The sequence below is a fragment of the Gracilinanus agilis genome, chromosome 5 (genome assembly GCF_016433145.1).
Source record: "Gracilinanus agilis isolate LMUSP501 chromosome 5, AgileGrace, whole genome shotgun sequence".
Lineage (NCBI taxonomy): Eukaryota > Metazoa > Chordata > Mammalia > Didelphimorphia > Didelphidae > Gracilinanus > Gracilinanus agilis.
Genome location: NC_058134.1, coordinates 216,465,623 through 216,488,097, shown reverse-complemented (window position 1 = coordinate 216,488,097; position 22,475 = coordinate 216,465,623). Strand labels below are relative to the sequence as shown.

At 48.1% G+C, this 22,475-nt stretch overlaps 1 protein-coding gene across 2 annotated transcripts in view; it reads right to left on the bottom strand.

Annotated features, from left to right (window-relative positions):
- Positions 1-22,475, bottom strand: part of TMEM184B (transmembrane protein 184B) — a 58,331-nt gene that overhangs the window by 6,048 nt on the left and 29,808 nt on the right. The window contains exons 2-7 of one of the 2 annotated variants that reach the window (XM_044677978.1): positions 20,422-20,667; positions 19,493-19,658; positions 8,604-8,694; positions 7,727-7,802; positions 1,033-1,124; positions 88-257 (exon numbers count right to left, since the gene is read on the bottom strand). In XM_044677978.1, the coding sequence (XP_044533913.1) occupies positions 88-257; positions 1,033-1,124; positions 7,727-7,802; positions 8,604-8,694; positions 19,493-19,658; positions 20,422-20,613 (787 nt within the window). In that variant the 5' untranslated portion in view covers positions 20,614-20,667. Of the gene's footprint in view, positions 1-87; positions 258-1,032; positions 1,476-7,726; positions 7,803-8,603; positions 8,695-19,492; positions 19,659-20,421; positions 20,668-22,475 lie in introns of those variants that run through there. The other variant, XM_044677979.1, reaches the window with a different exon arrangement.

The window sequence follows — 22,475 nt, the reverse complement described above, 5'->3', positions numbered from 1 at the left end:
TGGGAAAGTCACAGCAGGCCTGGGTTCAACCTAGGACTGGTTCTGCCCAGTGGGGTAGGTGGCCTAGCAAGTAGGGAGGAGCCTCACCTTGCCAGAAGGAAAGGAAGATGACTGACTTGACCATGAAGAATTTGAGGACAGGACTGTAGGGGCTGAGCAGCTCCCGAGTGGCAAAGTAGAAGAGGAAGAGGGCATAGAGGGCCAGGCTGACTGAGATGTTGTAGATGATTGTCACGTAGAGGTAGCCGCTAGTGACACTGCAACAGGAAGGAAATGTGAGCCTATGGGCACTGAGAAGCTGCCTCCCCCTGCAAGCTTCTAGGGCATCATCCATGGAACCCAGGCTCGGTTCTCTAAATGGAATGATCAGCCCCAAATCACTGCCATGGAACCCTGGAAGAGGGGGCAGCATGAGAGTCCCCCCATCAAAAACACACATTCTCTCCCCCTCCCTCCCTCTCAATCTCTCTCTTGGCAAAAGGAGGAGCCCTAAAGCTGTGCTATATGGCCAAATATGCCAGCTGAGGTTCCCAGGGTGCCAGGAGAGTCCCCATAATGGCTGGGGAGTTGAGATGGGGAGTCACCATGACTAACTTCCAGGCCCCACCAAAGCAGATCAAGATGCCCCCGTCCCCTACCCTTCCCAGCACACTCTTGCCAGACTCCTCACTTTATTCTTCTCGTCCCTTTTCTTGGATTACAAGAGTCAGTCATCTGTGGGAATTAGAGGCTAAGGGATAATTGGGACAGTCTTGGGCTTTTTCCCTGAGAGGGATAGGTTCCCTTGACTCAGTTTCCTGGACACAGGCTCCACTTCTGCTTGGGGTCAGACTTATCTCCAAAACATGTTATATGAATTTAAAACCAAGTCAATCCTAACCCAAGATGAAGGGAAGATTCAGAGGGAGGACGGACATACCCATCGATTCCCAGAGGAAAGCTCACCTCTCTTTCTACTTCCCCTCCAACCCTCATTCCTCAATCCCGCCCCAACATGGTGGGGGATACATTTTCCCCAAAGAATCTGCTTACTCAAAGTCACCGTCTCTGTATTTGCCAAAGGCCTGGAGGATCACTGTGCTAATGGCCATGAGGGGTTTCACCACACAGAACTGCAGGGTGGCCTGGAAGGAATCAGGGAGAAAGTGAGACAGACAAACACACACGAGGGGACTGTGGGAATGAGGCCCAAGAAGGGTGGGCCTGCTTTCTCTTATGTAAAATGAAGCGGCCTGAATGGATAACTTCTCTGGTCCCTCCCAGCTCTGAATCCCAGGATGCCAACTCCACCATTGTGCTCTGCACTTAAAGATGCTGCCCTTCTGAATTCTGGATGGCTGCAGAGAATCAACATCTGGCACCCACCAGGCCCAGCATCCTGATTCTTCTTTCAAATGACTAACATCAATGACTCTGTACCCCTTTGGGCCTCCCATCTTTGGCTGACCATCCCCAAATCCCACAGCTAATTCTCAAAGGACAGTTTCAAGGCCCATCCCCACCCCAATTGGATTATTCCTTGCTGGACACAGTCCAACTTGTCAAAACCCTAACTCCTAACCTGGCTCCCAGGAGAGCCTGCATTTTTCTAGATGTGGTTGGATGAGCTCAGAGTTCCTGTGGCCCTCAGGTAACCTCCACGGCCTCAATACAGGCAAATAATCACTTGCTTAGCTACAAGAACAATTCTCTCTGCCCTGGTTTTGCAATGCCCCATGGTGGCTCCAGATAATTAAATGGAGCAGTATTGCAAAACTCTCATTAACTGCCCAAACAAAATTGTAATTCACTTAAACTTCCAGATACATAATAATCCAGGGGAGTGGGGAGTGGGGTGGCGGTGGGAAGGGAACCACAGAGAAGTGTTTTGTAAAATACAAGAAATCTGCTTTAGGATCACAGTCTAACAACAACAACAACAACAATAAGTTAGCAATGAGATGGCATTTTGCAGTTTGCACAACACTTTGTACATGTGAGAGAACTACTACTGTAATTCCCATTTCAGGTGAGAAACCAAGGCTGAGAGGTTACAGGATTTACCCAGCTATTGCCCAACTATGTTAAGTGTCTGAAGTCAGGGCCTGAATGTGGTCTTTCTGTCTCCAAGGCTAATTCTCTATCCACTCCATCCCATTTCACAATTGACAGAAACACTGAAGGTCCAATCCAGTGCTTTCATTTTACAGATGAGGCCTAGAGAGGGCCCAAGATCACCTAAGTCAGAGACGGAGTCATCTATCTGGAGCTTCTGCCTAGAGGTGGACTTAGCAGCTCTCAGGAGGCTCGACGGCCCAGTTCTCTAGTCCCGCACCACCCCTAGGACTGTTGGCTCCAAGCTGCTGGCACGGGCCAATGGAAACCTTTACACCTCTTCACTGATAAAACTGGGGAGGGGAGTGGAGGAAGAGGTCAGGAACAAACGCAGACAGGAAATAACTTCCTCCCCCAAACAGGGCTGGAGGAAGCAGGAAAGGCCAGTGGAAAAGTTAGGGCCAGCTTGGCCACCTCAGAGGAACCATCTCCCTTCCCCAGGCCTTGTTCCTGGCCTCTGTCAAGGCGACCACATACCCCTCAGGTCCCTTTACTAACTGGAATACTCTGTGCTTCTGAGTAAGGCCAACCCTCCTAGAATGTGTCAGCTCATCCAAAGAGCAGGGGATCTTAGCACATACTTACCTTGCCCCCTCCCTCTTTTATAGCCTTATCTAAAAGAGGGGCTTACTAAACACTTGTTGAGGGGAATGGGCTGCCATTTCTTATTGCTTATATATTACAGCTTTTACCATCACTGTTTGTCCCCTTTTTCATGCGAATGTCCCATAACTTTTAATTCTTCAGATACTGTGGAATGTCATGACTCACATCACTGGAATTTCTGACTCACACCCCTGGAATTCATGCCATGCCATGTCACTAGAAAAAGAATGGTATTAAAAAACAGGCCTTGGTTTCCTTAGAAAGGAAAAATTCCTTCTGAAAATCTATTTTATAATGGTTGGGGCCATCCCAAGAGCCCCACATCATTTCCCAAAGGTTGGAATCTAGCTCTTTCCTCTTTCCACTTTCCTCTTCCCATTTAGTTTTGGGTTTGATTTGCTGACTAGTGGCAGTGTCTGTCCAAGAGAGGTGTACTATTGGATCATTCCTCTGGCCTGCATATCCAACTGCATCTCAGCATTTGGACAAAAGGCACTTTATCCACTTAGTTCTTCTCGTGTGGATAGTTAGGATGACACCTTGCTTGGTGATGGGTGTCATATTAAAGATTCTATAATGTTTGGAGGCTTTGTACTATCAGCACCACAATCCTTAGCAAATGGAGGCATTGGAATTACCTCATCCTCTACTGAGAATCTCTCTTCAGTTTAGAATTGGCATTGGACCATTGTCTTTTAGGACATAGACAAATACCTTTGGGGACTGTATATGTTCCTGTTTTAGGTGTATTGGTTGGTAACTAGAGAGCTGAAACAAGTTCTGATATATTTAAAGAACTCCTTATTTTTTGCATATATCTGAAGACAGTACATTAGGAGAAAGCCTTGATGGCTCTTGGTTTTTAGGACTATAAGCTTCTTTAGGGTAGGCACTATCTTTTGTCACTTTTTGTGCCCCCAGCAGTTAGCACAGTGTCTGGCATTCAATAAGTGTTTACTGACTGACCAACATTTAAAAAATGGTTTACTGACCAACCATTCTGCTCCATGGAATCAAATGATTTTCTATCTGTTTTTTCAAAGTACCAGCTCTTAGTCTTATTTATTAGTTCAATAGTTCATCAAATGATTTTCTAGAAGTCAAATGTAGATGCCTACTAAGGCAAAGCCCTGCGAGACAGAAGCTAAGAAAGCAACATCCACCAACATGTAGGAATTCCAATCTGCTAATAGCAAAAGGAACAGACAGCAGCAAAAAAAAGCTTTTGACCCTGGATAATTTTTTTTAAATCCTTACCTTCCGTCTTGGAGTCAATACTGTGTATTGGCTCCAAGACAGAAGAGTGGTAAGGGTAGGCAATGGGGGTCAAGTGACTTGCCCAGGGTCACACAGCTGGGAAGTGTCTGAGGCCAGATTTGAACCTAGGACCTCCCGTCTCTAGGCCTGGTTCTCAATCCACTGAGCTACCCAGCTGTCCCCCCACCCCCCGGATAATTTCTATGGAGAAAAAGAGCAAAATATAGAAGAAATAGAAGAGAGTGATAAACAAGCAAACACATCCAAACTTTCAAAAAAAATGGAAATTAGTCACAAGCTCTCGAACTCTAGACATCAAATGTAAAGAGTTGGCTCTTGTACTCTCTGGAATGTAGGTAACTGAGTAACTAAAACTAAAGTAACTAAGATTCCCTTATAAGTGTGTAGATTATCTTATTGAGATAGTCCATAAGACACAAGTCAGTAGATAGTTTGTCAATTGTCTTTTTAAAAAAAGTGGAATAAGGTCCACAATTTTCTCCAAGCATTTAGGGGCTTGCCTTCTTTCAAGATCTTAAGACTTGGCTCCTCAAAACTAAGGCCACCTTACAGTGTCAAGTGGTGGTCCCAGCATCACTGACAGAGAAAGAAATTTGTTAAAGAAATCTTGACAGATCCTCTCAATTTTTATTCAGTTGGTTATCCTTCTGGATTCATCCTTAAGTGCCCCTTGAACTCAGCTAAAATTGCTACTAGAGAGCTGGGTAGTGCAGAGGGTAGAACATTGAGCCCACAGCCAGGAAGAGTTGAGTTAAAATCCAGCTTCAGATGCTTACTAGTTGGGTGGGCAAGTCACTTAGCCTCAGCATGCCTCAGTTTCCTCAAATGTAAAACGAGAATAATAGAATCTACCTTTCAAGGTCGTTGGAGGATGAAATGAGTTATTTTGTAAAGTACTTATTAGCACAGTGCCTGGCATACAACAGGCACTTCATAAATGTTTATTTCCTTTTTCCCTTTTTATCTTCTGGTTTAGTTCCCCTAGTACAGAGATCCTTAACTCATAGATTGTAAACTAAAACAAAACATTTTTTTTTTAAAATTTTAAACCCTTAACTTCTGTGTATTGACTTATAGGTGGAAGATTGGTAAGGGTAGGCAATGGGGGGTCAAGTGACTTGCCCAGGGTCACACAGCTGGGAAGTGTCTGAGGCCGGATTTGAACCTAGGACCTCCTATCTCTAGGCCTGGCTCTCAATCCACTGAGCTACCCAGCTGCCCCCCAAAACATTTTTTAACTCTGATTTCAACATGAATGGTTTCCTTTGTGATCCTGTGGATTTTATCTTCTGCATTAAGACACATAACAATCTGAGAAGTCCATAAGATCTGCCAGACTGCCAAATTCGTGCTAAAGTGAGACGGGGGAAATCTAAGACACAAAAAGGGTCAGCAACTCTTATTCTGGTGAGTCTGTTCACTGGTTATTAGACAAAGGCCTCACAATTTGAGTACTAGCAATTCTAAAATCATGGTTCAAGTGGAAAGGGGCCACATAATCTGCCTTGGTTCCATGAGTTATCATGGCCAAAGAATTCAGCACCTACTTCTCAAGCCTGCTGGTGATGGACCTCTCTGAGCTAAGTTAGGATGCTGTTTGGAAAATGTCTCTGGACAAAGGTTTTCCAACATGGCAGACTGCCAGATTCACTGGCATAATGTAACTTTCTAGGATCTATTGGCATCTCTTCACCATTGGCATAATCTTCTACAATCCACTGGCATAACCTTCTAGGACCCAATGGCATCTCCGCAGTACAATAAAGCTGAAGGTTAGGGCTCTGGAATAGGCCCATTCCTGATTACTGGCCTGTCATTCACATCAAAACTACTTTCATTTGACTCAGGTAGGCAAATCTAGTCTTACGTGTTTGAATAACCAACCTTGTTTTGAAAAATGGAAAACAAAAAACACTATTCAACAAAACAATCCCTCATGGCTCTCGCTAAGTATTTTGGAATAGCAGTCTGCTGTCCACCATGACTCTAGGGCTGCAGGGATTGTCAAATACCTGGCACTGTTCACAGGAGGCCCAGAGATCCAATGTGGCAATGTCATGCCAGGGCTCAAATAGGAGGGAATGAACAAGGGTGGAACCAGAAAGGCAGCCAGGATCGGGCTGTCTGATTCTGAACCCCCTCGCCCTTGTGGGGTAATGCTTGTGGTCTTTCTTATGATCCTTAATCAAAATGCACACTCTCCTTTCCCTAGACTTGAACTGGTTGAACTGTGACCATTCCTGTCACTGAGAAGATCTCAGGGCAAGTGATGGAGTCCAGCCTTATGTTGGGAACACTATGCTGAGAGGCAAGGGGGCATTAAAAGAAAGACTACAGGCCTGCTTGTAAGAGCTGAACCCAGAACCATTAGGAGTATTGAAGAGAACTCACAGGGGTAAGAACAAAGTTCAAGGGGTCCACAATTGGAACTGGACAGTGGAGATGGCAGGTGAGGGGAGGAGAGGTGTGTGGGTGAGGAGAAGGGGGGGAAGAACAGTGCTACTTAACCAAACTAGCTTCAAGACAAAAAGAATTTCCTTTGCCCATCTTAGCAATCACCACTGTAAAGGATTTCAGACCCCACCAGGGCAGTAAGGGAAATGTTTGTAATGGGTGACCCTGGCTGGGGAGCACAGAACAGAGCCATAAGCCAGAACAGGGTCACCTCACTTGGACCTGGGGACTGTTTATTATTTCCCTGAAATTCTAGTGGCATAATGTTGCGAGAGCCAAGAGAGCAAGCATGAAGGTGGGAAGATGTTGAGTGAAAATATGTCCTCCTCACCAGGGAATGGCGTCCTCTCCAACCTCCCCTTAAGAGTTAACAAACTCCAGGGTCTGGCCCTCCCCATCCCTGTGATTCTAGCATCCCATTGGCACCATCTTTCGAACTCTATTCCCTTAAGACGCCACCCAAGCAGAACTCAAGCTTCTGAGTTTTCCTTGCTAAGCCCACCATGGGAGGCTCAGGCTAGGGGACTGAGAAGGGACAGTGCAGCAGGGCGTTGCAGGCTTGGAGCCAAGGCCCAGCTCACCTCTGCCTAGGAAACTAAGGCTCAATTTCCCGGGCTGGCTATTGGGGAGCCTTTGGGACAGCTGCCTGGGGAGGCGCCACAGCCGTAACTGTGAGCTGAGGAGTAGGAGGTCTGAGGGATTTGAACCATTTCTGCTTTATCACATACCTCACACCCACCCTGATCAGAGGAGACCTCCTGATCTCCAGGCCCAGCTGATGGAAACCTTTCACATGTTTAAAAATTCTCCCCCCACCCACTGAACTCCAGACACAATGACTAAGCGTCTGGGGCCAGTTCCTTCTCCCAAAGTGCTCTGTCATGGGTGCTCAGGCTGCTGGTTCCTGCCTTGATTTCCAAGCATCTCCAGCTGAGACTTACACTTCCCTAATGAGATAGAGAATGGTTTCTAAGGACCTACAGTGGCATGTATTTAGAAAAGAAATGAGAAGAAACAGATCTCCCTTGGCTGCCCTTCATCTGAGGCCACCTTGGAATTCTCCCCTAGAATCAGGACTTAATTGTCTCTCCTCTGAAGGCCACTCAGCATGAGAAGAGCTCTGCAATAGGACGTGGTCCAGAGAATACTAGCTGAATGACCTCCATGAGCCTGCCTCTGTTTCCTCATCTGTCCCAGCTCCCAAATCCTATGACTATAATTTGGGTAACGGGACAACTCCCTGGTGCACTGAGTCTGGTGTCCGGTGCCCTGGGAGTGGCCCTTGAGCTCATACCTGTTTGCAGAACCTGAGGAAGCCAATTGAGTAAGTCTTCCCCCAGAGGCAGCAGGTACCATACATGCAGCTCGACCTAAACGAGAGATAGAGGAGTGAGTAGTCCTAGAATAGTGGGAGATAGAGTGAGGGATGAGGGGGGTCAGGAAGCACAAGTTAAGCCAACCAAATAAGGCCAGCCAAAATGAAAGCTGCTCAGATTTGGGAAGGTATTTTCCTTCGAGTCCTCTATAGGACTGGTCAGCCTAAAATGAAGGAATACTAACTAGGGAGCTAACAAGGGTTACAGGTGAGATGGGGAAATAGGGATATTGTAGAAAGAAAGACCCAAGGGAGCAAGGGCTCAGAGGGGAAAAAGATTGGGTGCCAGAAAGGCTGAGCAGAGAATATCTATCCATTAAGTGGCACAGGGCTGGGTAGACAGGGGCTGGGGCTGTTTCTTTAACTGAATCAACGTGGGGATTCCCACAAACTTTCCGAGTGCAAGGAAGGGGCCCATCTTCTCTCTGGCCCCTCTCGTAGCACTTGGTAATGGTCTCTGCACACATGTGGTGCTCAGTCACTGTTTGCTGAATTGAAAATGAGATATGCAGGAGCCCAGGCACCATGGGAGGCAGAGAGAAAGGAGGGAATAAGATGTGCCCTTTATATGGAGTTTTGTCCATGGTAGACACAATGTTAACTGACTAGGAGGGCAACTGAGGCCTACAGAGTCAAGGCTTCTTGTAGAAGGAGGCCTCAACCATCCTCTTCCCCAGCTCCTGAGATAGGGTACCCTCCAAAGAATCAGGCCCAGGGTAACAAAGAGACAGAGATAAAGGGAGAGGGAAATGAGCTGCCAAGAGAAGCAGGGGTCTGGGGAAGGCCAAATACTTACTCAATGGACTTCCCTCTGATCTCTGACATAATGGCACTTTCTCCTCCAAGGTATTCATAGCAGAGACTCAAAAAATTGTAGATGACAAAAGCTGTGGAGAGAATATCCAGAGAGGTCACAAATCAACTTCTGAGACACATAAGATGGTGGGGGCTTCACTCCCCCAATGGGCATGTCCTGGTATCTCCTGTACACGATGACTTTCAGTGCTATGCAGGGTAAGTAAAAACAGGAGACGGGGCTACAGGGAGCAAAACCAGCTCTTCCAAAATGAGTATCCCAGTCACAGTCACAGAACTGAAGATAGAAGAGGAAAAGGATGTTATAGAGCAATGGTCGGCAACCTTTTTGGCCTTGAGAGCCATAAACACCTGTGGAAGGAGAAGGATGGAGGTGGAAGGCGCTGGAATATGGGGCGGGGGCTGAAGGGCCCCCTGGGGCACATCCTGGGGCTCTGCCTGGACTGGCCGGTGAGGAGGTGGAGCCAGATATGGCTCAAGAGCCATATGTTACCGACCCCTGCTATAGAGACTTGCTGTCGTCCTACAATGGGCAGCAAGGTGGTACAGCAGATAGAGCACCAGCCTTGGGGTCAGGAAGATCTGAGACCAAACACTTGCTAGCTGGGTAAGTAATTTAATTTAACCCTGCTGGCCTCAGATTCCTTATCTGTAAAATGAGCTGGAGAATGAAATAAATGGCAGTAGGCCTGAGACAAGTCTTCCTGACTCAAGGTCCAGTACTCTATTCCCTGAGCCACCTAGTTGCCTCCTAGGCACACAGAGGTTAAATGACTTGACTAGGTCACACAGCTAGGAAATGTCTGAGGCTGAATTTGAACTCAGGTCTTCCTAATACCAGGCCAAGTGCTCTTCATCACTGAGCCACTGCTGCTCCTCTTAAAAGCTAAACAGAGGACTTTAGATTTGATCCTTAACCTATGGACTGTGAACTTTAAAAAAAAGACAATATTTTGCATTTAAAAACATGATTCTGAGAAAGGATTCGTAAGGTTGCACAAGAGCTCCAGGACACAAAAAAGGTTAAGAACCAACCCCTTCCCCCCAACTAAAGGCAAGAGGAAGCCCCTGAAGTTGGCTGAGTAGGAGGTTGACATAGTCAGATCTGTCCCTACTTTGGTAACAGTGTGGAGGATGGATGGTAGATGTAATGCATTAGCAATCCACGAAGGAAGAGGAAAGGTTACTCTCCTTTTATTGTTCATTATTAAAGAGAAGGGACTAGCAGGCTGCCAAAAAAGGAGGCTTGGGGTCTACCGGACTCTCAAGCCCCCAACAATCTGAAATCATAAACTGCCAAGTTGGAAGAGACATTCGAAGTCATCTGGTTCAACCTCTACTCAAAGGATGAATCCTATGGGCAACATTCCTACAAGGTGTTCAGCGACACTTCTCTGAGGACTCGATCTCACATCTCAGCTTTTCCTTACCATGAGCTGAAGTCTGCCCCTTCTTCCCCCTTAACTTAAAACCACAGAATCTCATAGTTGGATAAAATCTCAGGAATCATCTTATCTAACCCAAAGAGAAGAAACATCCTGCCCAGCTTCCTCAGGAGCACCAGGTCTGGGAGCCTGCTCTCTCCTACGTGACCACTTCCCTTTTAGACAAGCTCAAGAGGAGCTGAGCTCCTAATCCTACGTCTGGGGCCCTATAGAACCAGAATATTCTTGATTCCATGATCAGCCTTCAAAGATACTTTTCTCTCCACTTCCTGCTTCTCTCTTCTCTGTCCACATTAGATCTAACATCCTTAGTTCTTCTGATGCTCATATAGGCGGGCTGCCCACTCCCACATCCTGGGCACCCCGCCTCACCAGTGCCATTGTCTTCCCTAACAAGTGGTGGCCAGAACACAATGGGATCCTCTAGCTGTGGTCTAAGACCTAGGCAGAAGAGGATAGGCCCGGCGGTTTCCTCATTCAGGGCATCATACTTCTGTCAATGCGTCTGAGACTGGAATTATACTTAGATCCAAAACTGTGTATACCCCCATTCCTGGGTCTGTTTCCCATGGGAAAAGGAAAAGATCTTATATGTTCCAAAATATTTATAGCAACTCTCTCTATGGTGGCAAAGAATTGAAAAATGAGGGGATGCCCATCAACTGGGGAATGGCTGAGCAGATTGTGGTATATGATTGTGATGAAATACTGCTGTGCCATAAGAAATGACAAGCGGGCTAATTTTTTAAAGACTTGGAAAGAACTACTGGGGATTTGGGGGTGGGAACAGCTGAGTGGCTCAGTGGATTGAGAGCCAGGCTTAAAGATGGGAAGTCCTGGGTTCAAATTTGGCCCCAGATACTTCCTAGTTATGTGACCCTGGGCAAGTCACTTAACCTTCATATCTAGCCCTTACTGCTCTTCTGCCTTGGAACCCATATACAGTATTGATCCTAAGATGGAAGAGAAGGGAAGGAGGAAGGAAGGAAGGACTACCTGGGATAATTAACAGCAAAATGAGAAGAACCAAAATATTAAATACAACTACAGATTTGATACTTGAAGAATAACTTATGCCACCTCCAGAGAATAAACTGAAAAGTGGAAACATGAAAAACATAATCTCTTATAAACATACCTGTCTCTCGGATAATGCCTTCTATGATGTGGGGAAGTAAGGGAGGGGCTGGAACACTTGTAAATAAATTCTACTCATTAAAAAAAATGCAACAGAAGATGGCAGAAAGCTGTTCTGGGCTTCCCATTGGCTGCCCTTCTCTCTCCAAGCAATTTAGCTCACTTAGGGCAGGCAATAAGGCCCCTGAGAGGAGCCAGAAGCTCTCTTAGCATAGTCACTCCTTTTCTTTTCTTTTTTCTTTTAACATTTTTAAACCTTTAACTTCTGTGTATTGGCTCCTAGGTGGAAGAGTGGTAAGGGTGGGCAATGGGGGTCAAGTGACTTGCCCAGGGTCACACAGCTGGGAAGTGTCTGAGGCTGGCTTTGAACCTAGGACCTCCCGTCTCTAGGCCTGACTCTCAATCCACTGAGCTACCCAGCTGCCTCCTAGACTTAATTTTAAAGAAAGAGCAGACCTGATCTTGATAGAGGAAGACCCTCAGGGAAGCACCCTATACCCATGAAATCCTAGGGCCAGTGCCTGTCCCCTCCCTGTATCCTAGTGACATAGCCTGGGCCTTCCACAGGTCTCTCTCCACTGTAGTCCATCCACCACTAAGCTTTTAGAGTGACCTTCCTTAAACTCAACTGACCATGTCATCCTCTACTCAAGAAACTGCTGGGGCTCCCAGGTACCTCTAGGAGCAAATACAAAATCCTCTGCTGGGGAATGGGGTTGGGGGAGGGGGGGCAGCTGGGTGGCTCAGTGGATTGAGAGCGAGGCCTAGAGATGGGAGGTCCTAGGTTCAAATCAAGTCACTGGGCAAGTCACTTAACCCCCATTGCCTAGCCCTTACCTCTCTTCTGCCTTGGAGCCAATACACAGTAAGGGTTTTATTAAAAATAAAAATCCTCTGCCAGGGGTTCAAAGCCTTTCATAGCCTCGCCCCCTCCTACCTTTCCAGGCTTCTTACCTCTTACTCCCCACCATGTGCTTTATTTTTAACCCTTTCTTTCTATCTTAGTAACAACTCCAAGACAGAAAAGCAAGGGCTAGGTGAATGGGGTTAAATGACTAGGAATTGTCTGAGGTCTGATTTGAACCCAGGTCCTTCTGACTCCAGGCCTGAATCTCTAACTATTGAGCCACCTAGCTCCCTTTTTTTACAACTCTTATTTTCTGTCTGTCCTAGTAACAACTCGAAGATAGAAGACCAAGGGCTAGGGCTACCTCACTCACTCTTCAGTCAAATGGCTGCTCTCTCCATAACACCCTCCAACTCTTGGCTCTGGACAATTTCTCTGGCTGTCCCCCATACCTGGAATCCTCTCCCTCCTCATCTCTGCCTCCTGGCTTCCCACAAGTCCCAACCCAATCCCACCTCCTACAGGAACTGCCCAACACTGCATGCCCCAGACACACTGGAAGCCTTTGGAAATCAGCAAATGCTACAAAGCAGGCCTTGCTTCACTGTTTTGTTGGCTCTTTGGGGAGAGGAGGTGACATGAATATATCTGAGAAGGAAAACAATCACTAGCCATACTTTTAAAAAAGCTAATAACCCTCACTTCCATCTTGGAGTCAATACTGTGGATTGGTTCCAAAGCAGAAGAGCAGTAAGGGCTAGGCAATGTGACTTGCCCAGGGTCACACAGCTAGGAAGTGTCTAAAGTCATATTTGAACCCAGGACCTCCCATCTCCAGGGCTGGCTCTCAATCCACTGAGCTATCCAGCTGCCCCTGTCACTCCTTTTCTTAAAACTTTACCTTCCTTTTTAGAATCAAACCTGTATATTGGTCCTAAGACAGAAGAGCAGTAAGGGCTAGGCAATGGGGGTTAAGTGACTTGCCCAGGGTCACCCAGCTAGGAAATGTATGAGGCCAGATTTGACCCTAAGCCGTCCCATCTCCAGGTCTGGCTCTCTATCCATTGAGCCACCTAGCTGCCCTAGGTCATTCCTCTTGAGGTGAAGGCTTTGTCTGCCATTTTTGTTTTATCCTTCCCTCTGCTGTCCACCTAGTGGTAGGAGCTTCTGGACACCAGCAGTGGGGTAAGAATAAGGCTGACCCAGTGGAAAGCTGGGAAAGGGCTCTGTCCATACCGCCTGGAGCAGCTGTCTCCAGCAAACACACAACAAAGCTGGTCCAGAAAGGATTAGAGCATACAGTCACATGAGGAAACAGGAAGCTGACCCTTGGTGAAGTGTTTAACTAGTTTTAAAATAGAGTTTTGACTGAAATCAGCTAAGGTATGATATCTCTCAAGTGTCCCTGCTCTTAGGGCACAAACACTGGAAAGACACTGACAGTCTGAGAGGCAGAGCCTCAAAGCCCTCCTGGACACTGTGCCCCCTTCTGAATCTGTAGACACCCCTCCACCTGCCACTCACCATCCCTTCTCCCCACTCACAGCTGACAAGCCTGAGAGCAAGAGAGAACGTCCCCACCCCATCCACCCTGACACACAGACTAGGAGCAAAGCTATGATTCCAATCCTCCCTAGCCCAGTGACTGTACCCCTGCTCCACTCATTGATCGACTCTGGTAGCTTCTCATGTGGCTATTCTTGAATATTCATGGCCAGGGAAGAGCCTCTACAATTCCCATTCTGGCAGCTACTTTTTGCTCTTCCCCTACCCAAATCTTCTGACCTGAGATGCCCCCACAATCCCAAACCAGAGCCTCTGCCAGTGCTCTGACCTCTTCCCCCACAGTGACATTGCCTTCCTCTGTACCCTGTGAGGATTTAGATGGTTTCACACCACTCTCATCCTTTACTAAGGAAATGATCGCCTTGATTTTCTTGAGTGACTTGGTAATAAAACATTCAGAACATGGCAAGTTTTTCAAAAGTATGTGTCCAAGAGATCTTTTCTTAATTTGACAGGTTGGGATGAGAAAAACTTCTCATGGTGGTTGGCAGCCAAGGGCAGGAGAGGGCTGTAAGTTGTTACCCTAGGCTGCCCTCGGGGATTACTGAGCTGGTGTTTCTCAAGGTGACCCAACCCTAAAGTGTGTGTGTGTGTGTTGGGGGGCGGGGGTGTCTTCCTGCTTGTGGCCCTCTGTGATTGTTTCTGGGTGCCATCCCAGGACCTATCTCTTTTCTGGACCCCTTCTTGATCCTTCTCCTATCACTAAGCCTGATGTTTAGAACACAGTCTTTGAAGAAAAGAAAGTACTTAATCTGGGTGCAGCTGCTCAGCTGTGTCTCCCCTCAATCACGTTTGGCTCGGATGGCCAAGTGGCACTCACTGCTAATGAAATCCTGTCACTATTAGCTGAGGGCCCTTTAATAAGTCGCTGTACTTACTGGTCTCAGGTTCCTCACATGGGAATTGAGGGGGTTGGCCTGGTAGCCTTCAAAGTCTCCTTTGTTCTAGATCTAGGAACCTATAGACCTGCTTGGTGCCTCAGTGTCTTCATCTGCAAAATGAGGGGTTAGCTCTGAGGCTCCTTCTGGCTGTTGGACTGGATGCTAGGAAATCACTGTGCTCTTGCTCAGCACTCCAAACAAACGTGTGGCATCTGCTGCCCACCTTTTCAGGTCCAGAATCTTTTGTCACTGTGGTCACTCTGGCTTCCCAATGTCCTTCCAGGACCACAGCTGTCTTGTGGAGTTGGAGGTGGGAAGCCTAAAGCTCAACAGCGGAGGCCATGTCGCACCTTCAGGTTTCCTGTTTCTCATGCCCATGTCTCATCTCTCCCAAGCTATTTCTTGGCTCATTCACTCCACAAACGCAGACATGAAGTGCCTGGAACTCTAAGCTCTCTCTCTGCTCTTGTCCCCCCTCTAGTGGGAAAGCTGACAAAGCCAGCCCCAACCCTAGTGAGACCAGGAGGAAGGAGAAGCAGTAGGATGTATATACCCTCTGCATAGACAATCCCCTAATTAACTAACTCACTGGCACCAGAACCAGGGGCAGATTTAAATTATAACAGAAAGGAGGAAGACACTCCACAAAGGCCTTCTTGGGTTCTAGGTTTGCTGGTTTATGGCGGCTCTTAAGTCCAAGATCCTGGCCTTGAATCTGGGATCAGCTTCTGATTCCTGGCATGGCCCTGGGTAAGTGAATTGACTGTCACTGTTTCCTCATCTGTAAAATGAGGGGGCTGGCCAAGTCCCTTTTAGCTGGAGACCCCACAGATCACCCCAAGTGCCTCTGAACATTTCAGGGAAAGGACAGACAACTCCCTCTTAGGGGTGACTGAAGTCCAGTCCACACCCAGAGGCAGAGGAAAGGGGTACATGACCTTTGATGCTGGCCTTACATCACCCCTCCCTTCTGTGATCACGAGTCTCCCCCAAGACAAGTCTGGGATTTGCCAGTGTACATTTCAGTGGAAATCTGGCAAATCAAAAGCTGAGAGAGAAGGAAAACAAAAACAAAGTTGGAGAAGCCCCTAATTCATTATGGCTCAAGTCTCTTCCTCTTCCTTATCTTTCCCTTTTTGTAAAGTTTAGGACCCTGACCCCTTCTCTTCCCAGAAGTCAGGGGAGAATAAAATTACAGAAGTAAAGGGGTGTTATGAGTGTAACACACACATATGCACACCCACCCCATTCTCCAGCTCTGGGCACAGCTGCTCCCAAACACCTGGCAAACAAAACACCAGCAGAAAGAGGCCCAAAGAAAGGGGGCTCCCAGGTGCCCAAAAGGAGAAGACAGGAAGTCAAAACCCACTGACGAGAGACACCACAAGCTGGTGACCTTTAGGATGGCCTGAACTGCCGCCCCTCCCCAAGCAGATGTTTGGATGTTTGCAAACACACTTGAGAAAGGGAGGAGAGAATAGCCGTTGCTAGGAGATGAGTTTCACAGGGCAACAGACTTCCTGCTCAGCTTTGACACTGGGTTTGTGGGGGGAGTCAGCAGGAGGGAAACAAAGCTGGCCTATGGGGCCCGGGAGGGTCCGCCCACCATCTGCCACCACCTCTCGGGCTTTGTTAAAGGGCTGAGGGAGCTGGCTGGCCCCTCAGGCAGAGGAGGGTGCCCAGGACCCTGTGCCCTCCTCCATTCTCCAAGAGGCCCAGCTGACGATGGCGGCAGAAAGCCGGGGGCCCCTTCCTGGCTACGGAAGTGAGCTTGGGGCTCTGCTGTGACAGAGAGGAGGCCCCATTCCTGGGCCTGGCTGCACCTTTGCTCCCAGGAAAAGGAGAATCCAGAGGCTTTCTCTGGAAGGAGATCCTCCAGAAGCATGCTAGTCCTTTATTCCCCTCTCCCAAGAGTCACTCCTAGAACTCCTTTGAACCCAGGAGGCCTCAGTGGCCTCCCTGGGACTGAGTTTCACAGAGGCACTGGGTGATGAGGAGAGCACTCTGTGGAGGAGACCACAGAGGCTCACTGCTTTGGCAGAGGAGGCTCTGTGCCTCAGTTTACCCACCAGATGGGGGGGTTCTCTTATTACTTTTCCGGTATGCCTCCTAGGGCAGTGAGCAGAACGTAAGAAAAGGTTGTCACTTTTGAGAAAAAGACATTATTTCCATCCCCACTAGTATCTGGGGGGTTTTGAGGAGGAAGAAGAAAGAGGACCTAGTGGTCAGGCCAGAGGCTCTTGGTTCTAGTCCTCACATCCCTTCATTTCCTTACCACATGACCATGGACAAGTCCCCCAGGCACTAAACCTCAGTTTCTACATCTGTTAAGTTGAGGGAATGACTGAACTGTCCACTTTTGCAGGACTGCTGTGGGGAAGGCCCCATCTGTGTACTAGGAAATGCTCCGTCAATGGGGGAGTGGGCTAGCCTCTTCTAGCAGGGCCACACTCTAGACTGAAGAGAAGGAACAGAAGGAGCTCTCCCCACTTCATCCACAAGAGGCTGGCCCCTCAGGCAAAGGAGTATGCCCAGTAGCAAACCTGGTCCACAGGTGACAAGGGATTTCCACCCTGATTACTCCCTGTCCCTATCTCCCACAGGGATGGAACACAAGCCTGTTGGAACAGGCTCCCTCGTGGGAAAAGGCCTGAAAGTCCTTTTCCTTCCGGGTCGAAGCTCAGCTCTACCCTTAACTATGCCCTTGGCACCAAAGGGTGCTTCCCATTCCCTAGTGACTCAGTGGGACAAATGTGTATAATTTTCATAAACTCCAAGATTAAAAAAATTTTTTTTGAGAAAAAATTTCAGGAAAAAGAAGCTCACTAACTCCTTGAATCTAGAAAATGAATCGTTTGGAGAAAGTGTTATAAAGAAACTTCCACTGCATCATAAGCTCAAAAATGAACTTTGGGATGTAATTGAACTGAAGGGGGTTGAACACATTTATTCTGAATGTAAACTCTTATGCCAAAGGAGACTCTGCCTCCTAATTGGCTTTTTGTCATTGTGCCTAGCAAACATTGGTTTTGTGCGCTCTCTCTCTCTCTCTCTCTCTCTCTCTCTCTCTCTCTCTCTCTCTCTCTCTCTCTCTCTCTCTCTCTCTCTCACTCTCGCTCTCGCTCTCGTTCTCGCTCTCTCTCTCCTTTTTCCCTCTTATCTCTAACTATTGTAATTTCTTCTTAGAAAGTACAATATTACATGCATCTTTAGTTAGAAGATTTTTAGAGGTATAAGATAGTTATGTTTAAATGATCCACTGGGGAGACTAGTTTCCCAAAGGATCATGGGGGGATTGTGAAGATGGGCTTGACTCTCCCCTTGCCTACTTTTAAATTTAATCAACCAAAAGTGTATGCACCCCTACTTAACACTAAGTAGGGGAGGTTCCCAAGCCACTTGCTAAAGTGGGTGACAACAGGGGGCAGCTGGGTAGCTCAGTGGATTGAGAACCAGGCCTAGAGACGGGAGGTCCTAGGTTCAAATCTGACCTCAGACACTTCCCAGCTGTGTGACCCTGGGCAAGTCACTTGACCCCCATTGCCTAACCCATACCATACTTCTGCCTTAGAGTCAATACAAAGTATTGACTCTAAGACAGAAGGTAAGGGCTTAAACAAACAAACAAACAAACAAACAAATAAATAAATAAATAAAGTGGGTGACAACATAGAAGAGACTGACCCCCCCCTGGGCAGTGCTAAGCAAATTTAAAGACTGCAATTGGTCCCTGTAAAGTGGGGAAGGGAAGGAAATGATATAAAAATTGACTATAAAAGATGATGAACTTCCTGTGCAAGGGGTCTTCGTCTTGAATTTTCAGGTTGAAGGAGTTTGGACTGAGACTACAGCCCTTGGACTGCTTCTGGTAAGACTGCTCCTGGATTCTCCATTTGGATCATCTCCTGGTGAGTGAAAAGCTGACCCTCCTTTCTTGGCTTCTCTTCCTGGGAGATATTAGTTCTGGAGAGGCCTACCCTTCTTGGAGGAGGCCTCCTGGGTTGAACCTTTGCTTAATTCAACACCAAGTCCTCCTGCTGAGGGGGTTAATGAACCCTGGGACTGGAGCAACATTTAGGGTGACAAGGTAGACTTCTTACTCTACCCTTTCACATTTCTGTACTTCCATTCGTTCCATCTCTTTGGAAATAAAGCTACTGAAAGTCATTTTGACTTGGGTCATATTAATTTTTTTTGTTTTGTTTTTTTGTTTTGTTTTGTTTTTTGTTTTTAAACCCTTTTACTTCGGTGTATTGTCTCATAGGTGGAAGACTGGTAAGGGTGGGCAATGGGGGTCAAGTGACTTGCCCAGGGTCACACAGCTGGGAAGTGGCTGAGGCCGGGTTTGAACCTAGGACCTCCCGTCTCTAGGCCTGACTCTCACTCCACTGAGCTACCCAGCTGCCCCTTGGGTCATATTAATTTTAAAATCAGCGACTACAGTATTATCTTAGAATTCTCATATATTTAGTCAAACCCTTTCATTTAATTCCTTACAAATGCCTGTGCCCTCACTATCTTAGGAAAGTTCAGAAATGAAGCCCTGACCAAATCTGTCTGAGGGTGGGCCAGTCCACCCCACCTTCAAGTGGGTTAAACAGCAAAGCCTAAAGCCTTGAGGGGTGGTGGTGGGGGGAGTTATGGACAGAAGCAGGGAATGTCAGAGAGAAGCAGGCACTGTCTCAAAACAAGGCTCTCCAGACCAGTGTCAACATTCCCTTCATCTCCCTAGATACCCTCAGGGTGCCCCAATGTTCCCTCTCCCTCTCTAGTTGTTATCAGGGTATCCCAATGTTCCTTTCTGACACCCCTGAATCAAAGCTCCTCCAAGCAGCACCAATGCTCCCTCACTGTCTCTGGAGGCTATTGGGGTATCCCAACATCTTTCCCCTCTCTGGACACCACTGGGGTGTCCCAATATTCTCTTCCCACTCTGGGCAAGCCCTCAGGGGTCCCCATCTGCCCATCCCCCTGGCAGATGCCAGTCCCTTACCCTCATAGCAGTCACGCACAGTGCTGAAGTACACATAGTACTGGTCATTGGTGAAGAAGAGGAGGCTGAGCCAGGAGTCAAAGGCGTAGATAGGCACAATGAAGAGGATGCGGACAATGTAGCGTTGCTCATTGGGGCAGCTATAGCAGCGCAGGTGCCTGTAGATCTGGGGCAGAGCCAGAAATTAGCACCACTGGCCATGGGGCTTAGGAACTCTTCCCTCCTCCCCCAGGGACCTAAAAGACCACTGAGGTCCATCCTGCTGCTTAAGGAATAGGGTGGAGGGGGGGGGGCAGCCTGGGCTCATGGGTCTGGTCCACACTTGCCAGAGAACACACAAGCTTGGGGGAGTGCTATGGTTGGCCTCAGTTTCCCTTTTGACACAGGGTAGTGAAAAGAGGTGGGGATTTGGACCTGGAACATGAGGGTTCCAAGCCTGGCTCTGACAGTTCTTGGCACTTCAATTGTTCTGACAATAAAATGGGAAAACCTTTGCACTGTCCACCTCCCAGAAAGCCTCTGTGGCCCCCAGAGTGGGGTGTGGGAACCATCTTGGGGCAGGAAAAAGAACTCACACTGGGCCCATCCGGATCCCTGGGATGTTGGGAAGATAAAAGTAAAATCCAAAAGAAGGGGTTTGGAAAACAAGCTGTTCCCCAGTCCCAAAGCCATCCCCCAAACAGATGCCCATGGGAGTCAAAGCCAAACCCAAGGCTGCCAATAGGCTAAAGATTCCCTCTCCTCTGCTGGGGCCCCTGGATGTTAGAGAAATACCTAGATCTGAGCTCATGAGAGAAACCTGAATGGGGTGTCCCCACCTTCCCATCACCCAGCAGCCTTGTGGCCTCCTCCCCATAAAGGCCTACGTGCGAGCAGGCCTGAGCTCAGGGATCCAAGGGAGGGAGAGAGGCAGGCATCCCAATGCAAACCTGATGACCAGTGATGAGCAGAGCTGTCCACACAAAGAAGCCAGAGATGGCCTGGGCTGCTGTGGTCATCAGGAAGATGGGCTGCTCCATAGCGGTCGGGCTGCCCTTGGGGATCCAGGAGAAGCTGGGGGGTGCTGCTGTGGTTGGGGGGGAGGCTGGCTCAGGGGCCAGCACAGCCTGGGTCACCATCATTGTGCTTCGTGGAAATGGCTTCCCTTAGGGAAGCCCTGAGAGTGGGAAGTAAACCTGGAGAGGGGGAGAAAACACCCAAAGATTAGACCAGGGGTCCTAGGCACTATGTGCCAGGCACTGAGCTAAGGCTAGAGATGCAAATAGAGCCAAAAGATAGCCCCTGTCCTCACAGAGCTGACAGCCTAATGGAAGAGTCAACATGCAAACAGCGTACACAAACAAGTTCATGCAGGATAAACAGGAAATCACAAACAAAGGGAAGGCACTGGAATGAAGAGGGGTTGAAAAAGCTTCCTCTAGGACAGTGATGGGCAAACTACAGCCTGCGGGCCAGATGAGGCCCCCCTGAAATGTTCTATCCGGCACCTCAGCATTATTCCTAATATGAAGAATACAATGATAGGATACAATACAATGAAACTTCGAAAGAGTTGCCTTAGAAACAGACCAACAGATGAGCATTTCCTTTCCTTTGGCCCCTCTTTAAGAAGTTTGCCCATCACTGGACTAGCAGGTAGGATTTTAGTTTGACTTAAAGGAAGCCAGGGAGGCCAGTAACTGGAGCAGAGGAGGGAGAACATTGCAGGTCTGGGGGACAGCCAGAGGGCACGCTCAGAGCCAACAGACGGAGAATCTTGTCTGTACAGTAGTCAGGGGGCCAGTGTCCCTGGATCAAAGCATATGTGTCAGGAAGTAGGGTGTGAGAAGACAGGAAAGGAAAGAGGGGGCCAGATGATGAAGATCTCTGGAGAAATGCTCTTTGGGATGCTAAGCACAGGGGCATCAATCCTCTGCTTAGGACCCCCAATCCTCAAATATTTGTACCGTCTGTACCCAACCCCTGGGCCGTGGTGCCTCGTTATCACTCATTAGCAAAACGATTTCTCTTTAGAATTGTCGTTGGAAAAGGTTCCTGCTTCTGTTCTCCATTCTTTCCACTGGTTTATATAAAAACTCTTAACACTCACCCACATACGCTCCCCCCCCCCCCCATAAAACCACAGTGAATCCCTGTTTCGATTCTATAAGGCTTGTGCCTATTTCATAGATAGGAAAACAGAGGCTCCGAGAAGCTAAATGGCTTGCCCAGAGCTGGCAGGGCTGGGCCTCTAAGTCTGGTGCTCCTTTTACTGTATCCTGGGGGAAAGTCCCTCTAGCTCAGGAGAGAGGAGGGACCAAGAGACATGCTGCCCATTTCCAAGACTGGGCAAAGAACACCAAGAAAGGCCTGCAGGACCTCCTCTCAAAGCACCCAGAACATGACTCATTCCTATGGCTTGTGGACACACGGAATGAACTTTGGAACTAAGCATGGGTCCAGTGGCCACAGCCCGGGGAGCCCTGTTGCCACCTGCTGGCAGCCGCAGATGTTCCATCCTCACAGCTGGAGAGACTCCTCCACCTGCTGGCTGAACGGGTTAAAAACTGGGCAGTGAATGGCTTCAATGCCAACGTGTTCCACTCTGGGGTCCCAAGAAACAATTTAATTTGGCCCCAAATGGCGGCGTCTCCCGAAGCCCAGAAATGCAAAATAAACAAGAGTAAAGAAAGTTTGTGTACTGAATAGCTGACGTCGGGCCAGGCCCAACCTGAACTCCTGGGGGCTCCGGCCTTCGTCTCGGCTCTGCTTTTCAGTCACTGGGTGGCCTTGGCTGCTTCCCCCCTCAAAAGGCAGGTTGAACGTGAAGTGAGGAATCCTGCCTCGGTGACAATCCCCTGGGCCTCTGCCTCCGAGGCCCCTTCCAGCTCTCGCTCTATGAGCATTCTGTCTTCGGTTTCTGGAGGCAGGAGACTGGACCAGATGATCACTAACTTGGTTCCCAATCAGAGCTAAGTCTATGCCTAAATGTTGGTCAGCAAAC